The sequence below is a fragment of the Mytilus californianus genome, unplaced genomic scaffold (genome assembly GCF_021869535.1).
Source record: "Mytilus californianus isolate M0D057914Y unplaced genomic scaffold, xbMytCali1.0.p SCAF_2, whole genome shotgun sequence".
Taxonomy (NCBI): Eukaryota; Metazoa; Mollusca; class Bivalvia; order Mytilida; family Mytilidae; genus Mytilus; species Mytilus californianus.
Genome location: NW_026262668.1, coordinates 119,041,071 through 119,060,163, shown reverse-complemented (window position 1 = coordinate 119,060,163; position 19,093 = coordinate 119,041,071). Strand labels below are relative to the sequence as shown.

At 33.4% G+C, this 19,093-nt stretch overlaps 1 protein-coding gene across 9 annotated transcripts in view; it reads right to left on the bottom strand.

Annotated features, from left to right (window-relative positions):
• LOC127730854 (zinc transporter ZIP6-like) overlaps positions 1-605 on the bottom strand; it is a 95,326-nt gene extending 94,721 nt beyond the window's left edge. For 7 of the 9 annotated variants that reach the window (XR_007995326.1, XM_052239461.1, XM_052239458.1 and 4 more), the window contains exon 1: positions 548-605. Coding sequence is in view for 6 of the 9 variants with exons in the window: in XM_052239461.1 (XP_052095421.1) it covers positions 548-580 (33 nt within the window). In the remaining 3 variants the exon portion in view is untranslated. The other 2 variants (XM_052239465.1, XM_052239464.1) reach the window with 2 other exon arrangements.
• Positions 606-19,093: the final 18,488 nt, after the last annotated feature.

The window sequence follows — 19,093 nt, the reverse complement described above, 5'->3', positions numbered from 1 at the left end:
ACATTTAAATAAGTAGGTACGAGTTTACAATGGTATGAATTTACCGTGGTACGAGTTAGCATTGGTACGAGTTTGCATTGGTACGAGTTTTTTTTTAGTGGTACGAGTTGACATTGGTACGAGTTTACAATGGTACGAGATAACTATAATTCGTTAAAACATGTGCTTTTGTAAATTTCATGCCATGAATTGAAATAGAAAAAGGAAGTCCCTGTAAACTGGGGTTTTATAACACCAGAAAACTGGGATGGTCCCTGAAAACAGGGAATACCCCACTTTTCCTGACTTGAGCCCAACCTGTTAAACATGAAAACATTTCATGTGTGCCATTGACTTTTATTTTAAGAATATATATTTATGTGAACTGCAAAATACCAGTAATTGTAATTTGACTTTATTTATAAGGATATTCTATATGACGCAATGTTAAAACCTGATGTTGAAGCGGTTCCTTTGACTTTGTTTATTTACATTAAATTCTGTACTGGAACTGTACTTGCTGCAAGCTTACAACCTTCCCGTTTCGTTTCCCATATCGTAAACTTACCGTAAATTTCGGTCCGTGTGCAAACTTTCCCATGTGAAGTCAACAATGGCTGCTTCACCTTTCGGAAGTTTTCTTTGTCAGAATTCGCTAAAAAGATCGGTAAATTCCGTACTGTAGTATTGATTTTCGGTGAGACTTCACATGCTTCATGTGTGTGTACTTCATTCATGTTTAAACTTTTTCTTTTCTTTGTATGTGCACTTGACATAATAAATAAATAATAATAAATAAGCTTTATTTAGAGTCGGCATAGTATACTAACAAGGACATAACATAAGCTCTAAATCTCTAATGTAACCGACATACACGACATTTATAACACACATAATACACATACAATAAATTACACAGCCAATTGCCTTTTTTTTTTGTATGCTCTTTGTGAGCCCATTTAATGGAAATAAAACATCTTCATACGATTGATTGTTAGTTGCTTTTATATGTCAAGTGGCAAATATTTCATGCATGTTCAGGACGAAGGAGTTAGGAGGGGTTTAGCACAGGTATTGGTTTCTGATTTTTTGTTACATAATTATACCTTATTATTAATGTGTTGTAGGAGTTTCTTGGTTTATGGTGTAACTGTACAGGTATTGATATGTGTAAAAGCTTAAATGTAACTGTATATTAGAGTATCATATCGGGATGTCTCTGGTATAATGTACATATTATTTAACCTAAAGTAATCCCATTGGGAGTGCCCTTAGAAAGGGTGAACCTACCATACGGGTATGAGGCGCCGTTTTACTATTTATTACCTATTTTCTTATATCAAAAAATGATTTTCTGATATCAAAAATTATATTTTTTTATATCAGAAAACGAGTCGATTTCTTGATATCAAGAAATAAAGAATATTTTCTGATATCAAAAATTCGAATTCCTGATATAAAAAATTTTGATTTTTTGATATCAAGAATTCGAATACCTGATATCAAAAAATGATTTTTTGATATCAGAAAATAAGAAATAAATGAATGATGGCTCCCTGTGTGTCATTTAAAACATTCAGGCTCACCAATGAGGCCAAACCTCAGGAAATAGTGAAATAATGTTCCCGGTCAGTAGACCAATTGTTTTATAGTGTGGAGTACCACTATACACGTTATTGGTCATTATATTGATGACATTGTGTCCCTTGTTACAAAAACAAAATGCTTATACACTTCAAGTTTTATAAACATGAATAAAACTTCAAAGTCTCCGGAAAACTGCTATTTAATAACAATATTTGAAGCAAAAAAAATCTTTACACTAATCTTTAGTTTGATCAAACGTATTACGAAATTCAAGACCCATGCACTAAAAGACAATATATGGAAGATTTTTTAAAATTATTCCTAAATAAACCATTTTTACTCTTGTGTCGTACAATCCGAATTGGCGGGATATGTCGACCTAAGAATTTACTACATACTGGAAAATGTTTTCAAGATTTAGATACGATGGCTCGATAATATATTCAGGTTCAACTGGCGATATACACGATCTTCTCGCCTTATATATCTAATACAATGCATATATACCCTACTAAATTGTACTTACCACTTTTCTCAAAATGAAGTGCAAATTTCTTGACAATCCTTTCAATATAAAGACAAACTTTTCCAAAATGAAGGTATTTTAGAGATGAAAACGTACATCCAACCTACTGAAACGTTTCATTACTTCAAAGAAAAAGCTCATATGTATTTAAAAGGTTTATGGAAGACGCGGTTCATAAGAAATCCTAGCAGTCTCGTAAAAAGACGAAATAGACAAATCTTTTGAAAATACAAGACATGCATTTTTTTATGTTGTTGTTGGCTTTGAACTAGTTGTCACTATTTCATCTGTAATTTGTGTCTTTTTGTTGTTGTTACCCTGCCACGTTTGTTCTTACACTATGTTGTAATGTAACACCAGTGTCCGAGGTTAGGGGGAGAGTTGAGCGCTAAAACATGTTTAATCCCGCCACATTCTTTATGTGTCTGTTCCAAGTCCGGAGCCTGCAGTTTAGTGCATTGACTTGGTTCATAGAATTGAGAATGGAAATGGGGGGAATATGTCAAAGAGAAAACAACCCGATCAAATAGCAGACAACAGCCGAAGGCCACCAATGGGTCTGCAACGCAGCGAGACAATCCCGCACCCGGAGGTGGCCCTCAGCTGGACCCTAAATACAATTGTGTACTAGTTCAGTGAAAATGGACGTCACACCAAACTCCAAAACATATCAATGAACTAACATTAAAAAACATACAAGACTAACAAAGGCCAGAGGCTCCTGACTTGGGACAGGCGGAAAAATGCGGCGGAGGTTAGACATGTTTTGTGAGATCTCAACCCTCCCCCTATACCTCTAGCCAATGTAGAATAAAGTAAAACAGCAATACGCACAGTAAAACTTAGTTTAAAAGAAGTCCGAGTCCGATGCCAGAATAGGTAACAAAATAAACTAAGCAAAATGACAATGATACATAAATGAACAAAGGACTACTAGCAGTTACTGACATGTCAGCTCCATACCTCAATTAAACTGATTGAAAGATTATGTCTTCATCATAAGAAAATCAAGTACAATCCCTCCCGTTAGGAGTTTAGTATCATACCATCATAAAATATATGAGAACATAAACCGTATCATGCCAACAACTGGTTTTAGAATAAATGTGTTTATTTCCGATGCAAATTTTGAAAGACCCTATGAGTGAATCAATATTAATACCAAAATATGCAATCATTAACGAATAATGGACAACAGTATCGGAACTACCGGTATATCCTTTCCGAATAAGTCTGTTTAAAGGTTTGGTTAGAGTTTGAGGTGAATGCCGACATTTTTGTGCTTTGTAAAGAATATTTCCATAAAATATTGGATGTGAAATACCTGAACGTATAAGAAGTCTGCATGTTGATTTATATTTACGAATGATGTCTGCCATATTTGTTTTACGTAAATTGTTTTGTTATAAATCATATAGGCCTTTAGCTTTCTAAATTGAGTTGTTTATTTCTTTTTCATATTGGGGCCTTTTATATGCGACTATATGGTATCGGGTTTTCTCATTGTTGAAGGCCGTACGGTTGCTTATAATTGCTTACATAAACTTCATTTTAACTTTGGCGGCTAGCTGTCTCATGGGCTATCATACTACATCTCCTTATTTTTAAACTTAACGGAACTAACTTACTTACTAAATCCTCAACATAAACAACGGGAAAAAAATATAAAAACAAGATGAACAAAACACTGGGGCTTGATATTTGCAAAAACCTGACTGCACAAATCTGTTTCAGAGGAAACCAATAATTGCTTATAAAAGAAGCGAGAACTTACAATTGTTGACTATAAACCTGAAAATAATAAATATGTGAAAAACAAAAAAAAACACAAAACTTCTTATATTAAGACTGATGAAGCCGAACTCTGATATATGCTTTCGTATATATTACACGACCGAAACACCAGACTTAATATAAGGACTCATTGGTGAACGTTGATGCTTTTATTGACACACAGGGAGCAATCCTTGATATTTTTCTTATTTTCTGATATCAAAAAATCATTTTTTGATATCAGGAGTTGGAATTTTTGATATCAGAAAATGTATTTCTTGATATCAAAATATCATCAGTAATATTTGATATCAGAAAAATCTATTTTTTGATATCAGAAAATGGATTTCTTGATATCAAAAAATGTGATTTTTTGATATAAAAAAAATGTGATTTTTTTATATAAAAAAATCGAATTTCTGATATCAAGAAATAGAGATTATTTTCTGATATCAAGAAATCGAATTCTTGATATCAAAAAAGGCAATTTTTTATATAAAAAAATTGAATTCCTGATATCAAGAAATACTTTTTGATATCAGAAAATAAGGAATAAATAGTCAAACGGCGCTTCAAAGACGGGTAACAGGTGACAGGTAACAGGTATAATACGTTAGTTATAAATCCGAGATTAAGGTATATGAAATTTTTTCTCCGAGACAATATTTTCTTCTAGATTTAAATGACAAGTTGACCGTCCTCATTAATAAAAAAAAGAAGATAATTCACTTATAGGGAGAATCTTTTTTGACGCATTTTTATATTGATTATGCAAATTAAGGAATAACAGCACCAGTACTGTAGTTGAAGAGTTGCCGACGTTAGATGGTGATTTGACTATTTATAATGTTTTGCTATGTGTATTATTTAACAAAAATATTCTGCAATAGCTTAAATTGCTTATTTTTTCAAAAAAAAAAAATAAATTAAAGCGTGACTGGGGCAAAAAAAAAATAAGGAAAAGGGTGGGGTCAATTTCCCAAGCGCCTGTGCCTGGTTGAAACTGGTTTCTAGTGAGTAGAGTAGTACGACCCAAACAAATTGCCAAGTTTTTGTAGAAAGATGATAACCCTTCTCCGACTAAGTTTTTCAAAGACAACTATTGCCATTATATTTCTTGGTCACCTTTCCGCAATCAACATCTAAGATAGTAATATTAAAACCACATTCACGCGGCAATTCGTTTGCATCCAATGTCTACTCAGTGGCGGATCCAGAACTTTTTGTAAGGGGGAGCCCGCTGACTGACCTAAGGGGGGTCCGCTCCAGTCACGCTTCAGTGATTTCCTATATAATCAACCAAATTTTTCCCACAAAAGGGGGGCCCGGGCCCCAGAGACATTAATCTTCAATTTTACATGTTAAAAGACGCGGACCTGGCAGAAGACATCTATTGATTTAAGATTTTTTTTGCTTTAAAATAGTTAAATCATGATTGATATTTACAGTTGTTTTATCATTAAAATCGACAATTTCTTACAACACATCATCGAAAGTAAGTCCTCTCATGAATATCATTGCAGACTCGTGAGTATTAATGAAGGCTGGCCTCATGAATATTAACGCCGGCTGCTATCGCCGGATAGCTTCACACTAGTGCACATGATGTATAGTGGCAAGTAGATGGTATACTTTTCAGATCTGCTATGTTTTGTCTGTCGTAAATGATGATTATGTTACTTACCATGTCGCCAAATCAAATTTTAATTCTATTGTATAAGTCAAAACATGTGACAACTTTACGACAGATATTCTCCATCGAATGGTAAGTAACATTATCATCATTTACGACAGACAAAACATTACTCATCTGAAGTGCACCATCTACTTTCCATTATACATCATATACTGTGTTACAACCCTCGATAAAGCCGACGGAGAAAGGCATTGCTCGACTAACGAAAGCTAGTTAGTCGAGTGGTCCAGGGCGCTGGACAGTGCAGGCGGAGTTGCCAAGCTGAGGGAAGAACAACAATTTGCTAATGCAAATTCGCATTGTTTGGCTAGATTAGAGACGAATTATATATATTACTGTAGCTCAGTACCCCCTTCTTAAAATATGAGGTACTACCAAACAAAGGTTGTGGAAAGGCTGTTCACTATATCTGTATATTATATTGTTTGGGGAGAAGGAATGCCTGAATGTTAATTGTTTTAACATATGAGGCAAGTATTGTGTAGCGTGTCTTCTAGCTACTGATGATATAGTATGCAGCTCTAGCGTATGTATCGCTACGAGGTTATGGTTTACTTTTACAAATTGTGACTTGGATGGAGAGTTGTCTCATTGGCATTCATACCACATCTTCTTATATCTATAAGTCTTTACATCACCACCTCTGTACATCTGGTTCTCCTGTTTTCTATGTTTGTGTTCTAATTTATGGTTTTATGAATTGTTACACCTAGCGTTTTAAGTTTCTAGCCGAGTCAACCGATTCTTAATTATGTACATTGCTGTATATTGATGTTATAACATGTGATATATGGTTAGTAGAAGTTTCCATTTTCTGGGAGGGAGAAGTGCAGAAAGGAATGTAAAACGAAGGTATGGGTATAGAAAGCAAGATGATCTCTTGGCAGAAACTAGCTAGCACTGATAAAAATTCGTTTTTGAATAATAGGAAAATAGGGATTACGCAAGTCAGAGGAGGAATGCATCTCTTAGTAGGTTGTTAACACGGATTGTAATATCTCTTGTGTGGTAGAAGACGTATTGAATCAATGGAAGGACGTTTAAACAAAACTTCTAAATTATCAAGTTGATGATAATCTAATTGACCAGACTGACATTCCTCCGGCTAATAAACATTCTATAAACGATGTTTTGCTTAGTCATGAGCCTAGAGGAGACAATTTACGCAATTAACATTTAAGAAAAGGGTTTTAATAATATTCCAGCTGAAGTATAACATCACAGAAATTATCTCATTACTTTTTTAATATAGTACCAGAAGTAAACAATTACATTGTCACATACTCTATACATAAGTCCAACATGTTATGTTAGATGTCAGGGATCCTCTTTCTTACAGAGGAATAGTTCTTGCTTCAGCATCATGCAAGTTGTATTGCACAACTCTTAATGGCCGACTTTCAGAATGGGTAGATGATAATAATCTGCTAGTGGGTGAAAAGAATTGTTTCTGTAAGGATAAGTTGGAGCACTGTTAACCATATTGCATCTCTTACAGATATAATAGAAGAGTGTATGGCACTATAGATAGATCTAACCTGTGGTACTACATGTGGTACTAACATTGTTATATTACGCGTAACAGATAGAATGTGTTCTGTACCCCCGTAATTAGATCTATCTATAATCGTATTATATGTTCTGTGAGAGTGAATCGACTCAAAACTGACTGTTTACTGTCAATTGTGGTTTTAACATGACTGTCCATGATCACCAACTTATTCAATCTGATATATTATATATATATACTAGTAAATCAACGATTTGGAAATATATCTCAGGAAATGCTTTAGGTATTGATATTGAAAGCGAAAAGGTTTGTCCTTTATTATACATTTACGATATTATTTTGTTGGCTGAAAGTGGATCTAAGTTTCAAGTCCCTTTAGATGCACATGGGAATGAGTGTTCTAAGAACACCATGGTAATCAATGGTGATGAGAGTAATATTATTCCTTTCAGGTCACCTTCGATATATAGAACTTCCGTCTTGTGAGTTTAAATGTGGCGATTTCGAGCTTACTTTATTGATAAAAGCAAAATATACGTATTTGGGTTTGGTACTAATCGAATTTTGAAATTTTGATGTGACATCAAAAGCTGTTGCCCGGCCATAAAATAGGACGGCCATAAAATAGGCCTTGCATCAAATTGGGCGCTCGGTCTAGTGATAACTAAATGCAAATTTAAAGGAGGCGTCACATACGGCGAATTTGTGAAAATGTACGATTCTTTAGTAAGTCTAGTAGTTATCGATTATTGTGCATCTATATTGGGGTACGAAAAAAGTCTCGTGTATAGACTGTTCAGCGTCGTGCATGTTTTTTTTCTGGTAGTGGTAAATATACACTCAATGCAGCGGTAATAGGAGAATAGGTTTGAAACCGATGTTATTACCCAGTGTAAGGTGGGTGTTTAAAATTTGCCATTTAAAGAAGTTTTCAATTTTTAACCAAATATTTTGAATTTTGAAAATTGTCAAAAATTTGTATTTTTTTTTAATGTAACAGGTTGTTGTAGATTGTAAAAAGAATTAACAGCTTTATTACTTTGACATTTTTAGAGTAAAATTGAGAATGGAAATGGGGAATGTGTCGAAGATACAACAACCCGACCAAAGAGCAGAAAACAGCCCAAGGCCACCAATGGGTCTTCAACACAGCGAGAAAATCCCGCACCCGGAGGCGGACTTCAGCTGGCCCCTAAACAAAAATTTGTACGAGTTCAGTGAAAATGGACGTCACACTAAACTCCGAAACATATAATAGAACTAAAATTAAAAAAACATACAAGACTAACAAAGGCCAGAGGCTCCTGACTTCGGACAGGCGCAAACATGCGGCGGGGTTAAACATGTTTTTTGAGATCTCAACCCTCCCCCTATACATCTAGCCAATGCAGAATAAACAAACACACAGCAATACGCACAGTAAAACTCAATTTAAAAGAAGTCCGAGTCCGATGTCAGAATAGGTAACAGAAGAAACTAAGCAAAATGATAATGATACATAAAATAACAAAGGACTATACTAGCAGTTACTGACATGCCAGCTCCAGACCTCAATTAAACTGATTGAAAGATTATATCTTCATCATATGAAAATCAAGCACAATCTCTCCCGTTAAGGGTTTAGTATCATACCATCATAAAATATATGAGAAGAACACAACCCGTATGAATGTATATAGAGATATATACGTCTCTGGTGTATCTTATGCAAATTTTATCGCCTATCCTAAATCAATTTTAAGTGGCTGTTATATTTTACCGCACAATATGTTTGATGTATAATGTATATTTAGTTTTGTATTATACAAAAGTACGTGAGACGAAAGTGCAGATTCTAAATATTTTTTACTTAGTTACGTATGAAAGCGTATTAGTGCCATTTGAATGTTATTTTTATCTATGTAATTTCGCAAACATTGAGTTATTTCGTAAACATTTTGTTATTTCGCAAACATTTTGCGCTAAAATGCAAAGTTCGCGTTGTTTTATTCGATAGTGTTAGCCACTCACTGTTAAACTGGTTATTTCTGGTTGAACAAGTGTCGCCTTCATTGGATTTAATGTCCACATTCCAAATAACATGCATGGAATATTTGCCAAAGAACGTTAAGCAACCAACAATCAATTAAACCAAATATACCCTTCCAACCAAAGTTTAGTCTTGTGTTTAGTTATCTCACATCCACCCCTTAAAAAAAAACTATAAGGACAATCGAATCTCAATGATAAGTGAAACGAAATCCTTTGAAGTAAAAAAAAAAATCGAAGGTAATCAATATCCTTTGAACTGAATACAGTAAAACCAAGAGGAATCCGATGAACTAAAAAATGTCAAATAATAAAAGTCAAAATGCGCCAAATTGCTTTCATAATAAAACATTCTATATACAATGTATTATTGAACAAGCGGGTTGTCGGAACAAGTAGGCTGTCGGACTAAGCGGCTGTCGAAGTAATTGGCTACCAGACTATACCAGTAGAGATGGACCTATCTATATTAAGATTTTACCATTGTTAGCAACAGTGGAGTATATATAGTATCCATTCGTCATGCCGTCTGTTCGTTGGTACGTTACTCAATAATATATTTGGTTTCCGCAACTCATCTTTAACGCATTTATTTTTAGCTAAACCTACATACTGTCTTATATGAGTACGTATATGTGTATCACGTAATGAATTTTTGAGGTCTAAGTAGTTCAGGACCAAAAGGAAACGTTGGTTGGATATTTATGAGCCTGTGAAATCTGTGGTTGATGTTTCTTTTAAACATGTTGCGATTAGAGCAAACATTAGATCTATTGGAATTTTATCACTAGATTCAGTATGTAATATAAAAATAAAGAGATGTGGTATGATTGCAAATGAGACAACTATCCACCATGGTTCAAATGACGAAGATATAAGCATAGTTTGACTTGACCTGGCATCAGTACAGTAGCATTTAATTTCTGTATCAGTATTTCTTAGTTACATCAATGGAAAAATATGCAAGCATTTTCAGCAGACTGTTGATGCCAAGAGCTGTTAGGAAAGAAAATTATGTTTTTGGAATATGATACAAGTGGAATTTGGAAAATGTACCAAGCCAGGAATATGACAGTTGTTTCCATGCGTTTGATGTGTTTGAGCTTTTGATTTTGCCATTTCATAAGGGACTTTCCGTTTTGAATTTTCTTTTAAGTTCGGTATTTTTGTTATTTTACTTTATACAATAATTTACCTGAATGGTTTATAATTAACGTATACCAAAAACTCAATTAAAATTTGTATGCATTTAGAACTTGCTGAATAGCATCTGAATATCGATAATAGTATACTAAGGATTTATTCTAGAGATGCCTTCAATCAAAACATGTTGAGCTAAGTCAATACATGTATAGAATGTACGTAAACGAGGCGGAAGTATACATTTACACTTTATGTTACGTTTTGTCGAAAACATCTGCTCAGAAATATGCTGTAAAGATTTAATGATATAAAAAAAGAGGTCATCATATTCTTTTTTTTTTCCTCTCTCAGTCGATATCAAGCATGAAAAAGGGTTAACAGGACAAATAATCGTTCGTCCAGCGCTCAAATATTATGTGTTTTCACTCACACTTTTAGATTTTCACACAATTTGACTTAGACAGCAAAAACGAATACGGAAATGTTTAAAGCAATAACATATTATTTTTAAACGAAACTCTGTAGAAAGAATATTCGAGAAGGTTCATATACTATATTTCCATCTCCTTCATTTGGGTTGGATAGTGCTATACTATAAGGATCTATAATAATTAAGATCGTATATCGAGCGGTTTCTTTATCAACGATTGAACATTCATCCTTGTAAATTAGTCTGAATAAATTTGGCTATATCAACAGGTTTAAAAACTTCGGTATACACAACTTTCTTTGTAGTATTCTCCTATACTCATTAGTATAGCATGATTATGCAGCGAAGACTCCAGCCTTTTTATTTTGCATTAAATGCAAAGATTAATAAGATTTGAAAGTTTTCTCCTTGTATAACTTATATTTCAGAATTATGACAGATTCTTCTGTTTTCAACAGTATAAAACAATGTTAAAAGTTGAAATGAATAAAACATCAAAAAAGCACAGTTTGTGCTTATATACGCTTTCATACTTACTTACTTATATTGTTTGATTGTTATTTGCTTAAAATCCAGTGGCAAATATTTGATGCATGTTCAGGACGTTACTTATTTATAGACATGTCATCAATATCAGGACAAAAAGATTGATAGAAATCTTGTTCTAGAAGTGTACATGTGAATATTTGAAATTCAATGAATGAACAAAACCTATTTCAGTGAATATTTAATAATACCCTGTCCAGTGGATGACCTATTACCCAGCTAATTATTCCCCAACATGGACAGTATACATGTATAATTTCTCTCCAGGTAAATTACAACTTATCCAGGCATTACAAAGTCAACCAAATTAGGCCGTACTATTCATATTTGTATAACATGCGAGTATCTCAGTTGTAAACAGTGACCTTCGTCCATGCATTACTTGTATTTGTGGACGTTCATAATCATGTTTGATAGAATCATTTAAACACCAGGACACTGACTTTAGAGCTTTACACTCGCATTTATAGCAATTTAATGCTAAATGTTTCAATAAAAGCAGTACCTGGAATGCAATTTTAGATATAATCATGACATTTTTAGAATTTTGTGGAAATTCGTCATTTTGGGTGAGTAATTGTGTGTCTGCTTTACACTATTGTTTGGATGTTTTTACTGTGTATCACATCTATTGTTATTTTTAGACAAAAATATTTTTAGATGATAAGGTGAAGATTGAAAAACATATACATAATACGTTTTGTGAAGCAAATGGATATTTCACCTTATTAAAGTAAAATTTTTAATAAAACACCTGAAAGCATAATTCAAAGTTAACCTAAGATCAAAACCGTAACGAAACATTATTTAGCAAACAATTAACCGTTGTATCAGGTCCTTACAGGCTCGTCATATTGTAGCCTGATTGTTCGTATTTCGGTACTTGCTTTTGTAATACACGTTATAAGGATTTCAGAAAATAATTGCTTGTTAGAACCGGGCTCTTTAAAAAACGAACTTCACAAGTTTCACTCATAAAAAACTCTCCAATATATTCTTAATTAAACAATATTTTCAACAAATTCAAAGTTTATGTTTCTTTTTTTTTTCCTTTTAGGATTAGGGACTTATGATGAATTGTTTGTTGTAAAAATGTTTGTTTTATATAAATGTATTTTGTTAGCCACACACTGTATTTATGCTTTATGTCAATATAGATTATTAATTTATTTTAATCATACGTACAATAGTGGGAGAGTGTGTTCAGCTTAAGCTGTCGTGAGTTCGTAGGGCTACAGGACCCTGGTTCAAATTACGGCTGTTGGGAAATCAGATCCTGTTAATAATTAAAAAAAGAGGATTATCTTAAAGGAAGTAATTATATTAAAGATTATCTTGCAGTCATATAAAAACAGACAAAATACACCAAAAGGACAATCAAATAAAAGTCGAAAAAAAACCGACAATACCAAATTAATCAAAATAGGAAATCAGTATGTTTAATTTAAAAAAAAGACGTTTATTGAATGGAAAACACATTTAGATACAGGCAGTATACTGTTAAATATAGTCAGTTTATTGTAAACTATAGGCAGTTTATTGTAAACTATAGGTATACGGTTTAATATAAACGGTGGAATAAAATCAATACTTGGAATGCAGTGTGACATATAAACATGACATTTTTACAATTTTGTGGAAATTCGTCATTTTGGGTGAGTAACAGTTTTTACTATTGCGTTTCTGCTTTATTCTATTGATTGGAATTGATGTAAATTGAATGCAAGAAGAGATGAATTAACATCACATCAATTTGATGTTTCCATTAAAAATTAAACCCCCGAGATAAAATGTCAACGTCGACAGTAGTACGGTGTGAGGAATTTTTAGGTATTCCAAAAACACAAGGAGACAATGCGAATTGGTCTTTGTTCAAGTTTGAGGACTAGAATATCATTAGCGCGTTAATCATTGTATTCGCAGAGCAAGAGAATTATAAAAAAAAGACTCCACGACGACCGATATTGATGATTTGAACGGACTGTTTGTCATTCTATGGTTGTAAATCAATTTGCAGAAAAAAGGTCTAAACGAAATCATTGATTCCCTAGGTTTGACCTCGGAAGCGTATCACCGCAGCATTTGAAACGTAATGCATGGTGGTCAATAGCTTCGAATATGTCTCCGTTTTGCCCTGAATTCAATCGAATGACAATGACAACTGTGGACTTTTCTCTGTTCGCTACTCAATTCAGATGCCGTGGTTTTACAAAAAGGAGGACATTATGAAAGACCTTTCTACGCAAGACTTGGAATCCATTGACGATATATGACGCACTTTGCCCTTGAACTGTTTGTTGAAGACATTGCGTTAACGTATATAAAACACTGATGTACAATTGATGTGTAAATGTGTTGATGATAATAAAAATCTCACAGTGTTGCATGTCTTGTTTTTTAAAAGATAATCAGATCAAAGGTAAAAAAGGCACAAGCCACTATTTTGATGCCCTTTTATTGATTTCTATACTGAGGCAACCCCTAATCTCGTCCGTTGAGGACATCAGAGAGCTCGGAACATGCTCCATATGTTCTCTCGAATTTTTATGCCTCAGTGCCTGAGTGATCACTAGCCTATCAACAATGAAGTTGTGAGTTCAGCAAGGTACGTTCGACTCTGTCCCTCATTGACTAGAATTGCCAGATTCCTGCCAAAGGTCAATGGTTCTCTCCAGATACTCCGGCTTCCTCATTTAACAAAAAACTGACCAGCATGATATAGCCAAGTGTGCCGAAAGTTGAACTTAACATCAACAATCAATCAATCGATCCTTGAATTTTTTGAATGCCTTTTAATCCTCACAATCCTATGTACTACTTTCGACGTTTACATTTTATCTCAGGGGTCGAAACATAAGTGAAAAGTTACATCAAATTGATATTTAAATTTATGTCTTTTAAATTAAAGATACTGGAATTCTTTATTTTGATAACTTGATTATATCCCTACAAGACGTTCTTCAAGTGCAATATTTTCCACAAGATAATTGATTATTAACATGATCAGATTCCCCAATAGCTCCCATCCTCGAATTAACGATGGCTAAAACTGAAAGTACTGTACTATATAGTGAACATATTTTTAATTCCATGATCAATGTAGATTAAAACATCGGGATATCTTAGCAGGACAGCGTTATATTATAATAATAATTTACTTTTTTTTGTTATTTTCAAGGACGACCACATACTCAATGAAGTCAAACCGAAGTTTACCGAGTGTTTTGTGACAACAGTGCCTGCATTAGGTCCAGTAGCATGGCTTTTGTTAACGTTCATGTTTTATATCATAGGAACACGTAATGGTTCTACCTCATCTATACCCATTCGTACCATAAATGTTTTTAAGACAGTAAGATTTTAACATATTATATATATTAAAACAGGGGCTTTGCTATTTGTCAAAGTGATCATTTTGGCAATTAACTAGGCTAGTTCATTAAAAATATACTAGAAAGAAATCAAGGTAACAAATTGTTATTTCACCTGTATACCACCACAGCAAACTACATATAGTTCTCAACTTTAGATTTATGATGTTTGATGTATTTCTATATCTTTTGGAAAATGTTGTTTGTGCTGTATTTAGACCCCTCTGACAAGAAATTTGTTTTGCATGCACACGTATAAAAATTGCGGTTTTTATCCAACGCAATCATAGGTTTGAACGTTGTTTTCAATTTAGACTTGTTTATATTTTTTCGTTTGGGCTTGTATTATATTTGCCTTCGGGTTTATATGATCCGTTCATCCTATTTTGACTCCTCTAAATTCAAGAGTCTATCCTAAATTGAGGTAAATTGTATGGCTTTTAAAATACCGTTTCGATTCCTAACATCACTGAAGAGACATTAATTGTCGAAATCCGGATATGGTGTACAAAAACCTTTGCACCTTTTGTTTGCGGTATATCATCTTTTCCGCAAGTTAATTGTTTTCTATTTAGTATCAAATTTATAATTAAGATCCATTTATTACATCGGTGATCCGTTTATTTGGCAATCGCCAATGGCAGTCAGCAGGGTTTAAGAACATTTGTTGTTCGACCTGTTAGTCAAATGCGTTTTGTTAAAATATACTTTTTCACTTTTTTTGTCTTTTGGAAAATGTTGTTTGTGCTGTATTTAGACCCCTCTAACAAGAAATTTGTTTTGCATGCACACGTATAAAAATTGCGGTTTTTATCCAACGCAATCATAGGTTTGAACGTTGTTTTCAATTTAGACTTGTTTATATATATATATATATATATAAACTAGCAGATGTATGATTGCCAATGAGCCAACTAGTCATCAGAGACCAAAGGACATGGATTTGAACAACTATAGGTCACAATACGCCTGTTCTGTGCGAAAGCAATAAACGGCAAACAAATATGACAGACAGTCACCAGTTCGACTGGAAGATAAATTTACAAAGAAACAAAGTACCGATCTGTGGGTACTCACAGTCACTGAAAGCTAGTTCAAAATACAAATGGTAAGATTGCCAATACGTCAACTATTCACTAGAGACCAAAAAAAAACCGTAGACGTAAGGAACTATAGGTCACTGTACGGCCTTCAACAATGACCAAGACCCATCAGATCGGTATGAAGCACAAAATACAACTTACAAAAAGACAAAATATACAAAGTATCGCAGTTAAAGCTAGTTCAAAGCAAATAACAACTGATAAACAAATCTTGTTTTCCCTGGCTAAAAATATTAATCATTACACATCCAACAGATTTAGTGTAAAAACGTCATAAACAGTCTGAAAAAAGTATGTATGACCTTTTGCAATGACAAAATATAAGTATCGATAGGATGTTGGGCCATAAACGTTCATAACTGTATAGCAATACAAATTTAGTTTAGTTTTAATTGATCTAACAATAAAATCAATGTTAGTACCGACAAAGACAATATTTAAAGATCTGTTTTAATACAAGGAGCCTCGTTGGCAGATGGGTTTAAGTCAAACCACTGTATCACTAGCCTGTCAGCACCGCGATTGTGAGTTCCAATCCCACACGTGGTAGGTGCGTTCAACCCCATTATCAATTGACTAGGATTGTCAGTTTTCTTACCAAAGGTCGGTGGTTCTCTCCGGGCACTCCGGCTTTCTCCACCAATGAAAATTGACAGCCACGAAAAAGCCAATAGTGCTGAAAGTGGCAAAAAAACACCAATCAATCAATCAATCAGTCAATCAATCAAACAAACAATCAATCAATCAATCAATCAATCAATCAATCATTCAATCTTTAATACAATAATAAAAATTGATAACGATTTAAGAATAAGTTTATTCAAAGAATCAATACGTTCAAATGGATCATATCTTAATTTCCGGGCTCTCAAAGCCCATTACAACTAAACATAAATTATGTCTGCCCAGACTAGAATGCCAATCAGTACACATCCAACGGTTTAGTGGAAAGACTTATAAAACATGACCATGTGTAATACGACGATATATTTATTCGTCTTTTTGTCGGAAATTTAGTATTTTTCAACTTTCTATGCATGTAAAATATTATGTCATCACTATATTATTACAGTTCAGAAATAAAATGCACTTCCAATTAGTTAACAATTATGTTATGGGCATTTTGTTTAAGTGTGAAAATTACTCATCTGAAGGTCAATAATATATCTTTTTTTTTTGTTTACAGGGTATATGTTTGGTGTTAGCCATTCTTTGTCTTTTTATTTTGTATGCTAATACTAATTATGGGTACAAATGTGCCGAAGATCAAAGTATTCCCACTTCTCACATAGTTAGTTGTTCACTTCTTACAGCAAGTTTTGTAAGTATAAATATACGTATAGATATTTTCTACCACTACACCGAGTGTGATACTATATTTCTCGAATTGAGTTCTCTTAAATTTAAAGCTAAATATTTTGTGACGTCGCAATAGCAAATTCAGTGTAAAGCAAGAAAATTTGGTGGCACCATTAAATTTCTACCAATGAAGAAAACCACACGTTGTTTATGAAAAAACTGGACGGGGAAAGTATAAATCGGCTATATTTTAGAAAGTATATATACAAAATTGTAAAGTTCTCTTATTGTTATTTATCATGTACTTAAAAAGTACAAATACATTTGATGTGTAACACAATCAATAGCAATCGTTTTGTGTCAGCCATTCGTAATGATATTTATATCATGATCACATTTGCACAAGCTTTATCGAATACCGAATCTTTTAACACGTCTTACAAATATATTATATCAGATTTAAGTATATAATAAAGTGTATATGATAAGAACTTTTCAATAGCACACACCTTATCAACCCGAGACACCAATGTAACCCGAGATGGCGGGATATTTAAAAAGCAATAAAATCTGGAATACTAAAGGAACGAGTTGCCGATTTTTCACAAAACCCCTCGCTAAAATTGAGAGAGATATATTTTAGAGTGTACAGGTTGTATCTACTCTTAGGCTTATTTTAAATTAAGTCTTTCTACTTTCCTGTGGAAAGACCTTTTGATTTTGTTCTGATTATATTTTTTTCCCGCCACTTTTTGATGTTGAGATTTTTTTTTTGGTTTCGCAAGATATCGAAAAAAAATTGGTACATGATATCGAACAATGAATACGCTTTCGAAAGTTGACCCTGTGTAACCGTACACTTTCTCCTGTGAGAGTTATCTCCCCGTACACTAATTTTCTTGTTATGTCTCATCATTGTAAAAAACCCTAACATATATTCCAACACAAGGCAATCTTTTAACCACATACCTTCAATTCTTTGCTGTTATTACAATTGCTATATGAGCTACCCATAATTAAGTTGAATAAAAGTTTACTTTCTACAATGTATTCGTTGACTCAAAGCAGTTAAACATCTGTTTGATTTTTGTAAGTAGAAAGATCGGTTGTGTTTTAGAATGTAATTTATTTTTATCACACATATTGATTATTTCTATTTTTTTCAACAGATATAGCCCTCTCCATGGTCATGGTTTAAAGCACCCCTCATTTTAATGAAAAATTATGTACCGTGAAACAAAGCATAAAAATTTGAACATACAAAACAAAAATATATACGTCTTAAATGCATCTTTGTTTAATTCTATATCGATCCTGTTGTGGCGTTTATACTGCAAGGAAAGAAATAGATAAATAAGACATTTCATGTGTGAATTAAAAAACAAGCGATGATGCAAATATGTTCTTAACACGAGCAAAACGACATTTACCACATGTAAAGCATGATATATTTACCATTCCGAGGCACCTGATATCATAGCCCTGTTTGTAGTTGAGTTCGTGTTTCTCTTGTTATTTAGTTTTCTATATAGTGTTTTGTACACTGTTTGTTGTTTGTCAATTCGTCATTTTCGTCTTTTGTCGACTTTTGAGATTTGAATGTCCCTTTGGTATCTTCCGCCTCTTTTTATTGCCATTTTAAAGAAATGCTTGTTTCAAATTTTAGTCCGTCCGGCATCTCCATACATACATGTTTTCTACATTGCCAAACCCAGACAAGTTGTTAATATATTTAAGGCAGACTACTTAAGTGTGTTCCGCATGAACTTTGGGTATGGACCTCATTTTTATGTTTAAGATTTTTTGTTTATTTTTCTGTAATTTACTAACTTCTTTTCCTTTATTTTAAGTATTCTTAATCTTATCCATACGATCGTGCAATAAATGTAGTTTACATTGATACCATTCAACTCTTATTTTCCACAAAGCAGGAAAGGCTGAAAATAAAGAGCAGGGATGCAAAACGTAAACTATATATATTTTGATTGTTTGAGAGAAACTGTACATGTATCCCCAATAATTATTTCTGTACATTTACTAGATATATGTGGCTGTATTAAATCAAGTCAACAGAAGACGAGGTGTGGTATCATCCTGGTTGT